Source organism: Indicator indicator, unplaced genomic scaffold, assembly GCF_027791375.1.
Source record: "Indicator indicator isolate 239-I01 unplaced genomic scaffold, UM_Iind_1.1 iindUn_scaffold_178, whole genome shotgun sequence".
Taxonomy (NCBI): domain Eukaryota; kingdom Metazoa; phylum Chordata; class Aves; order Piciformes; family Indicatoridae; genus Indicator; species Indicator indicator.
The window spans coordinates 1,959-10,923 of record NW_026539264.1 but is presented as its reverse complement, the minus strand read 5'-3'; the positions used below and the strand labels follow the sequence as shown (position 1 = coordinate 10,923).

Here is an 8,965-nt window from a genome sequence, read left to right as displayed (position 1 = left end):
GCTCCAAACTCTGCCCCTGTAGAGCTCCACACTGCCCCTGCAGGGCTCCAAACTCTGCCCCTGCAGGGCTCCAAACTCTGCCCCTGCAGGTCTCCAAACTCTGCCCCTGTAGAGCTCCAAACTCTGCCCCTGCAGGGCTCCCGCGGGGTGGGTGCGGTCAGGTGGAAAAAGGAGGTGCAAAAGGGGGTGTGAGTGGTCTAGAAAGGGGTGGTTTAGGGTGAACAAAGGAGGGTTGAGGGGGATGGAAAAAAGGAGGAGGGAATGGGGGCAAGGTGGAAAAAAGGTGTGGGTCGGGGTTGTAAAAGGTGGAGGTGTGGTGCTCCATGTGGCAGCGGTGGGATTCGAACCCACGTCCCCGCGGGGACTGGAGCCTAAATCCAGCGCCTTAGACCGCTCGGCCACGCTACCGCCGGCGGCGGGGGGGGAGCCAAGACCTTGCGGCCCCCCTCGGGGGGCGGGGCACGGGGAGGAGGGGGTGGGGCCTAGGGTGGTGCTGGGTCCCGCCCCTCCCGCAGGCAACGAGGGAGGTGATTGGGGAGATACTGGGGGTACCGGAGAGTGGTTACTGGGAGCACTGGGAAGGTACTGGGAGCATTAGGAGGGGTGCTGCTGGGGCCACTGGGAGCACTGGGAAGGTACTGGGAGCATTAGGAGGGGTGCTGCTGGGGGCACTGGGAGCACTGGGAAGGTACTGGGAGCACTGGGAGGGTACTGGGAGCATTAGGAGGGGTGCTGCTGGGGGCACTGGAAGGTACTGGGAGCATTAGGAGGGGTGCTGCTGGGGGCACTGGGAAGGTACTGGGAGCATTAGGAGGGGTGCTGCTGGGGCCACTGGGAGCACTGGGAAGGTACTGGGAGCATTAGGAGGGGTGCTGCTGGGAGCAGTGGGAAGGTACTGGGAGCATTAGGAGGGGTGCTGCTGGGAGCACTGGGAAGGTACTGGGAGCATTAGGAGGGGTGCTGCTGGGGGCACTGGGAAGGTACTGGGAGCATTAGGAGGGTGCTGCTGGGGGCACTGGGAAGGTACTGGGAGCATTAGGAGGGGTGCTGCTGGGGGCACTGGGAAGGTACTGGGAGCATTAGGGGGGGTGCTGCTGGGGGCACTGGGAGCACTGGGAAGGTACTGGGAGCATTAGGAGGGGTGCTGCTGGGGGCACTGGGAAGGTACTGGGAGCATTAGGAGGGGTGCTGCTGGGGGCACTGGGAGCAGTGGGAAAGTACTGGGAGCATTAGGAGGGGTGCTGCTGGGGGCACTGGGAAGGTACTGGGAGCACTGGGAGGGGTGCTGCTGGGGGCACTGGGAGTACTGGGAAGGTACTGGGAGCATTAGGAGGGGTGCTGCTGGCAGCACTGGGAGCACTGGGAAGGTACTTGGGATCACTGGGAGGGTACTGGGAGCATTAGGAGGGGTGCTGCTAGGGGCACTGGGAGCAGTGGGAAGGTACTGGGGGCACTGGGAGGGTACTGGGAGCATTGGGGGGGCTGCTGCTGGGGGCACTGGGAGCAGTGGGAAGGTACTGGGAGCACTGGGAGGTGACTGGGAGCCGCCGGGAGGTTATTGGGAGCACTGGGAAGGGACTGGGAGGCACCCCCGGCCGCGCGCCCCCTTTCCCGCCACCCCGCCTGTCCCCGCCCCTTCCTTGCTCTGTCCCCGCCCCCGCGCAGAGCACGCCGGGAAGGCGGAGGGAGGTGGGGGTGGAGGGGAGGAGTCGGATCCTCGGCGCTGTCATGGCGGCGCCCAGCGCGCGCGCCGACGCCGAGCGGGACAGGCAAGGGGCGGGGCCTGAGGCTCTGGGCACGCCCCTGGGCACGCCCCCAGAGCCCGCGGAGCTTCCCCTCCCACGTGGGGACAGCCCGGAGCCGGAGCCCGGATTGGAGGAATGGAGGTGAGGGGGAAAGGGATGGGGGGGAGGTGAGGGGGGGGGTCTGGAGTGGTGCGCAGGGCGTGATGGGGGAGTGGGCGTGGCCTGTCGGGGTGGGCGGAGTCTACGGGAGCCGAGTGTCCAATCAAAAGAGGAGTGGGAGGGCTCGGATCTGATGGGAGGAGCTTAAGGGTTGAGGGCGTGGCCTACGGGGCGGGGGGTGGGGCCCTGGGCGGGGAGAATTCTCAGTGGCCAATTAAATGGAGTGGGCGTGGCTCGATGTGTGGGCGGGGTTTGGAGTTCGTGGGCGTGGTCTAACAGAGCCTCTGGGGCCTGAGACCTCCTTTGGGAGACTGGGAGGGGGCAGGGCTTGAGGGAGTGGGTGGGGCTTGAGGGGGTGTGGCCTGATGCCCCTCCCCCTCCCACCCCCAGGATTCCCCCTTTCGATTTTGGGGGCCCCCCCCGGCCCGTGTGGGGGGCACGGCAGGAATTCGCCCACAGAGCCCAGAACTTCCTGAGGGGCTGCAAGTGGTGAGAGACCCCTCCCCCCCAGTGCCTCCCAGTGCTCCCAGTGCCCCTCCCAGTGCCCCCCCCAGTGCTCCCAGTCCCTCCCAGTGCCTCCCAGTGCTCCCACTGCCTCCCAGTGCCTCCCAGTGACCCTTACTGGGGTGTTCAGGACCCCAGAGGGATGGAGAGGGTAATCCCAGTGCCTCACAATGCCTCCCAGTGCCTCCCAGTGCCCCTCCCAGTGCCCCCCAAACCTCTTCCCAGTGCCTCCCAGTGCCCTCCCGGTGCCCCCAAACCTCCCCCCAGTGCCTCCCAGTCCCTTCCAGCCCCCTCCCAGTGCCCTCCCAGTGCTCCCAGTGCCCCCTGTCCCCAGGGCCCCCGACGGCTCCTGCGTGCTGACCTGCAGCGATGACAACGTCCTGCGGATCTTCGACCTCCCCTCGCCCCCAGCGCCCCCCAGCGGGCTGCCCCTGCCTGAACTGGTGGGTACTGGGAGGCCACTGGCAGCTGGGGGTTGGGGGTGGGTCACTAGGGGGCTCTGGGGCTCTCTGTGGGTCCCTATAGAGCTCTGTGAGTCCCTATAGGGCTCTATGGGTGTCTATGGCTATGGGGCTCTATGGGTTCCTATAGGGCTCTATGGGTGTCTGTGGGGCTCTATGGGTCCCTATAGAGCTCTGTGAGTCCATATGGGTTCCTATAGGGCTCTATGGGTGTCTATGGGGCTCTATGGGTCCCTATAGAGCTCTATGGGTCCCTATAGGGCTCTATGGGTGTCTGTGGGGCTCTATGGGTCCCTATAGAGCTCTGTGAGTCCATATGGGTTCCTATAGGGCTCTATGGGTTCCTATAGGGCTCTATGGGTCCCTATAGAGCTCTATGGGTCCCTATAGGGCTCTATGGGTGTCTGTGGGGCTCTATGGGTCCCTATAGAGCTCTGTAAGTCCATATGGGTCCCTATAGGGCTCTGTGGGTGTCTATGGGGCTCTATGGGTCCCTATAGGGTTCTGTGGATGTCTGTGGGGCTCTATGGGTCCCTATAGAGCTCTGTGGGTCCATGTGGGTCCCTATAGGGCTCTATGGGTCCCTATGGAGCTCTGTGGGTCCCTATGGGTCCCTATAGGGCTCTGTGGGTGTCTATGGGGCTCTATGGGTCCCTAGGGGTCCCTGTTGGTCTCTATGGGTCCCTATAGGGCTCTGTGGGTGTCTGTGGGGCTCTGTGGGTCCCTATAGGGCTCGGTGGGCCCATAGGGGTCCCTATAGGGCTCTGTGGGTCCATATGGGTCCCTATAGGGCTCTGTGGGTGTCTATGGGTCCCTATGACTCCCTGTTGGTCTCTATGGGTCTCTATGGGTCCCTAGGGGTCCCTGAGGGTCTCTGTGGGTCCCTATGGGTTCCTGTGGGTCACTTATGGATCTCTATGGATCTTATGGTCTCTATGGATCTCTATTGATCTCTATGGGTCCCTGTTGGTCTCTGTGGGTCCCTAGGGGTCCCTATGGGTCCCTGTTGGTTTCTATGGGTCCCTATGGGTCCCTATGGGTCTCTGTGGGTCCCTATGGGTCCCTATGGGTCCCTGTTGGTTTCTATGGGTCCCTATGGGTCCCTATGGGTCTCTGTGGGTCCCTAGGGGTCCCTATGGGTCCCTGTTGGTTTCTATGGGTCCCTATGGGTCCCTGTTGGTCTCTGTGGGTCCCTAGGGGTCCCTATGGGTCCCTGTTGGTTTCTATGGGTCCCTATGGGTCCCTGTTGGTCCCTATGGGTCCCTGTTGGTCTCTGTGGGTCCCTAGGGGTCCCTAGGGGTCCCTGTTGGTTTTTATGGGTCCCTATGGGTCCCTATGGGTTCCTGTGGGTCACTTATGGATCTCTATGGGTCTTATGGTCTCTATGGATCTCTATTGATCTCTATGGGTCCCTGTTGGTCTCTGTGGGTCCCTAGGGGTCCCTATGGGTCCCTGTTGGTTTCTATGGGTCTCTGTGGGTCCCTATGGGTCCCTATGGGTCACTTTTGGGTCGCTATGGGGCAGGCCCCAGCACTGAGGCTGCCTGAGGGGGACTCCATTTATGACTTCACCTGGTTCCCACTGATGGACTCCAACCAGCCCCACACCTGCCTGTGAGTGAACTGGGAGCCACTGGGAGCCACTGGGAGGAGGTTTAGGGGCACTGGGAGAAGGCTGGAAGGGACTGGGAGGAGGTCTGGGGCCACTGGGAGCAGACTGGGAGGGGAATGGGAGGTACTGGGAGCAGACTGGGAGGGGGTGGAAGGGACTGGGAGGAGGTTTTGGGGTACTGGGAACAGACAGGGAGGGGATGGGAGGCACTGGGAGGAGGTTTTGGGATACTGGGAGCAGACTGGGAGGTGATGGGAGGCACTGGGAGGAGGTTTTGGGATACTGGGAGCAGACTGGGAGGGGGTGGAAGGGACTGGGAGGAGGTTTTGGGGTACTGGGAACAGGCAGGGAGGGGATGGGAGGCACTGGGAGGAGGTTTTAGGGTACTGGGAGCAGACTGGGAGGGGATGGGAGGCACTGGGAGGAGGTTTTGGGGTACTGGGAGCAGACTGGGAGGGGATGGGAGGCACTGGGAGGAGGTTTTGGGGTACTGGGAGCAGACTGGGAGGGGATGGAAGGTACTGGGAGGAGGTTTTGGGGTACTGGGAGCAGACTGGGAGGGGATGGGAGGCACTGGGAGGAGGTCTGGGGGCACTGGGAGCAGACTGGGAGGGCACTGGGTGGAGGGTTTGGGGCACTGGGAGCAGACTGGAAGGGACTGGGAGCCATTGGGAGCAGACTGGGAGGCTATTGGTTCTTACTGGTCTATACTGGGATGAACTGGGAGAGCCTTGGGGCCTTAGCAGAGGGGCTTGGGAACAGTTGGGGGGGGTACTGGGTGTTACTGGGAGGGCTGTGGGAAGCTTACTGGGAGTTCCTGGGGTGGTTGTTGACTCTGACTGGTTCTTACTGGTCTGTACTGGTTCTTACTGGCCTATACTGGTCTATACTGGTCAGGGTGGCCTCCAGCAGCAGGGACAACCCTGTGCACCTCTGGGATGCCTTCGATGGGACCCTGAGAGGCTCCTTCCGAGCCTACACCCACCTGGTGATGGCCCAGTACCCCCCAGAGCCCTCCCAGTATCCCCCAGTACCCCCCAGAGCCCTCCCAGTACCCCCCAGTACCCCCCAGAGCCCTCCCAGTACCCTCCAGAGCCCTCCCAGTACCCCCCAGTGCCCTCCCAGTATCCCCCAGTATCCCCCAGTACCCTCCCAGTATGCCCCAGTATCCACCAGTACCCTCCCAGTATCCCCCAGTATCACCCACTACACTCCCACTACCCTCCCAGTATCCCCCAGTATCACCCCCTACACACCCAGTACCCTCCCAGTATGCCCCAGTGTCCCCCAGTACACTCCCAGTATCCCCCAGTGCCCTCCCAGTCCCCCCAGTTCCCCTCCCAGTCCCTCCCAGTCCCTTCCAACCTCTTCCCAGTCCCTCCCAGTCCCTCCAAATCCCCTCCCAGTCCCTCCCAATCCCCTCCCAGTGCCTCCCAGTCCCCCCGGTTTCCCTCCCAGTGCCTCCCAGTAACACTGCTGGTGCAGGAGGAGCTGGTGGCTCCCCACTCCTTGGCCTTCACCCCTGATGGCTCCCAGCTGCTGGGAGGCTTCGATGGATCCCTCAGGATCTTCCCCACGGAGCGGCCTGGGCGCCAGTGCCACCAGTGGCAGCTGCACCGTGAGCACTGGGAGTACTGGGAGGGCACTGGGAGGGCACTGGAGGCACTGGGAGGAGGTTTGGGAGCACTGGGAGGGCAGTGGGGTCAGTGGGAGGGAAACTGGGAGGTTGGGGAGGGTGTTGGGAGGCACTGGGAGGGGACTGGGGGCACTGGGAAGGCATTGGGAGGGGACTGGAAGGGACTGGGAGGCACTGGGAGGAGGTTGGGAGGGACTGGGAAGGCACTGGGAGGAGGTTGGGAGGCACTGGGAGGGCACTGGGAGCACTGGGAGGAGGTTTGGGGGCACTGGGAGGGCACTGGGAGGAGGTTGGGAGGCCCTGGGAGGCACTGGGAGGGCACTGGGAGCACTGGGAGGAGGTTTGGGGGCACTGGGAGGCACTGGGAGGGCACTGGGAGCACTGGGAGGAGGTTTGGGGGCACTGGGAGGCACTGGGAGGGCACTGGGAAGAGGTTTGGGGGCACTGGGAGGCACTGGGGAGGGGCACTGGGAGGAGGTTTGGAGGCAGTGGAAGGAGGTTTGGGAGGTTCCTGGGCTGCGGGGGAGGGGGCGTGGCCTAGCGGATGTGGGCGTGGCCTCACTCTCTGCCCCCCCCTCACCCCGGCAGGGGGCGGGCAGGGCCAGCGCGGCCTGATTGGCTGCCTGGCGGTGAGCCCCAGCCAATCGCTGGTGGCTGCCGGCTCCTATGGGCGGAGCCTGGCGCTGTACCCGCTGAAGGGGGGCGGGGCCCTGGCGTTCTGGCCACGCCTCCCCGCGGGCCCCACCCACCTGCGCTTCAGCCCCGACGGCAACCTCCTGTACGCTGGGGGGCGCAAGGTGGGACTGGGAGGGGACTGGGAGGGGACTGGGAGGGGACTGGGCGCACTGGGAAGGAACTGGGAGCATACTGGGAGGTCACTGGGAGCATACTGGGAGGTTACTGGGAGCATACTGGGAGGCACTGGGAGGTCACTGAGAGGTACTGGGAGGTCACTGGGATGCACTGGGAGGGCACTGGGAGGAACTGGGAGGGCACTGGGAGGTACTGGGAGGCACTGGGAGGTCATTGGGAGGCACTGGGAGGTCACTGGGAGGCACTGGGAGGGACTGGAAGGCACTGGGAGGGACTGGGAGGGCACTGGGAGGGACTGGGAGGCACTGGAAGGGACTGGGAGGGCACTGGGAGGCACTGGGAGGTACTGGGAGCGCACTGGGAGGGCACTGGGAGGCACTGGGAGGCACTGGGAGGTACTGGGAGGGCACTGGGAGGCACTGGGAGGTACTGGGAGGGACTGGGAGGCACTGGGAGGTACTGGGAGGGCACTGGGAGGTACTGGGAGGTACTGGGAGGTTCCTGGCCTCTGCTGTGGCTTAGGGATCCGGGGGCGTGGCTTCGGCCGGAAGTGGGCGGGGCCAGGGGCAGAGGCCTGAGCCCGGCCCCGCCCCCAGGACACTCACATTCGCTGCTGGGACCTGCGGCGCCCTGAGCGCCCCCTGCTGGCCGCCGAGCGCAAAGTGACCACCAACCAGCGCCTGACCTTTGACCTCGACCCGTCAGTGACCCGGGGGGGCTGGGAGGGACTGGGAGCTCTGGGACGGGACTGGGAGGGACTGGGAGCCTGGAAGAGGAAACTGGGAGCACTGGGAGGGCACTGGGGGCCCCTGGGGGGGGTTACTGGTTCTTACTGGTATGTACTGGTTCTTACTGGTGTGTACTGGGACAGACTGGGAGAGGCTGAGCCCTGAGAGGAGGGATCCTAGGAGGGGGTTGGGAGTCTCTGGGAGGGGGGTGGTGGTCACTGGGTGTTACTGGGAGCACTGGGAGGTTACTGGGGGGGGGGTTACTGGTGTGTACTGGTTCTTACTGGTCGTTACTGGTGTGTACTGGGAGGCACAGGTCGGGGAGGTTCCTGCTGGCAGGGGACACCGAAGGCTTCCTCAGCCTCTGGGACACTCTGAGCCCCCCCGGTCCGGGGGACCCTCCCCTGCTGCCCCCAACCCTCCGCTTCCGGGCACTGCACGACTGCATCAACGGCACCAGGTGGCACTGGGAGGGGACTGGGAGCACTGGGAGGGGACTGGGAGGGAACTGGGAGCAGTGGGAGGGAAGTGGGAGGGAACTGGGAGCAGTGGGAGGGAACTGGGAGCATACTGAGAGGGAAGTGGGAGCATACTGGGAGGGAACTGGGAGTACTGGGAGGGAATTGGGAGCACTGGGAGCATACCGGGAGCACTGGGAGGGAAATGGGAGGGTACTGGGATGGAACTGGGAGCACTGGGAGGGAACTGGGAAGGTACTTGGAGCACTGGGAGGGTACTGGGAGCATACTGGGAGCCCTGGGAGGGAACTGGGAGCTCTGGGAAGCTACCCTCCCAGCGCTCCCAGTAGCCTCCCAGCGCTCCCAGTAGCCTCCCAGTAACCCCTGGCCGCGGTGCTCCTCCTCGGCAGCCTGCACCCAGGGCTCCCCCTGCTGGCCACGGCCTCGGGCCAGAGGCTGTTCCCCACCCCCTGGGCCGGGGACAGCGACAGCGACAGCGACGGCCAGCAGGGGGCACCCCCGGGAGGGGACAATCGGCTCCAGCTCTGGTGGTGGGGACCTGGCAGCTGGCCTGGGGACACCTGGAGTGGGGACACCTGGAGTGGGGACACCGAGTGGCACCCCCCTGGGGACACTGCAGCTGGGGACACTGAGTGGCAGCCCCCTGAGGACACTGAGTGTCACCCCCCTGGGGACATTGAGTGTCACCCCCCTGGGGACACCGAGTGGCAGCCCCCTGGGGACACTGAGTGTCACCCCCCTGGGGACACTGCAGCTGGGGACACTGATTGTCACCCCCCTGAGGACACTGAGTGTCACCCCCCTGAGGACACTGCAGCTGGGGGCACTG

General features: G+C 64.5%; 1 protein-coding gene and 1 non-coding gene across 2 annotated transcripts; one reads left to right on the top strand and one right to left on the bottom strand.

The window, feature by feature from the left end:
• Positions 1–326: 326 nt before the first annotated feature.
• TRNAL-UAG (transfer RNA leucine (anticodon UAG)) lies at positions 327–408 on the bottom strand. The gene has a single exon. It is a non-coding gene; the product is annotated as a tRNA-Leu (tRNA).
• Positions 409–1,728: 1,320 nt separating this feature from the next.
• WRAP53 (WD repeat containing antisense to TP53) lies at positions 1,729–8,666 on the top strand (the record flags this gene model as incomplete). Its single annotated transcript, XM_054398910.1, has 10 exons — positions 1,729–1,886; positions 2,295–2,393; positions 2,743–2,851; positions 4,394–4,482; positions 5,378–5,468; positions 5,966–6,098; positions 6,705–6,913; positions 7,526–7,629; positions 7,974–8,117; positions 8,526–8,666. Coding segments are annotated over exons 1-10 (1,277 nt in total), but the record flags the coding sequence as incomplete, so codon positions are not given.
• Between the last annotated feature and the right edge of the window lie 299 nt (positions 8,667–8,965).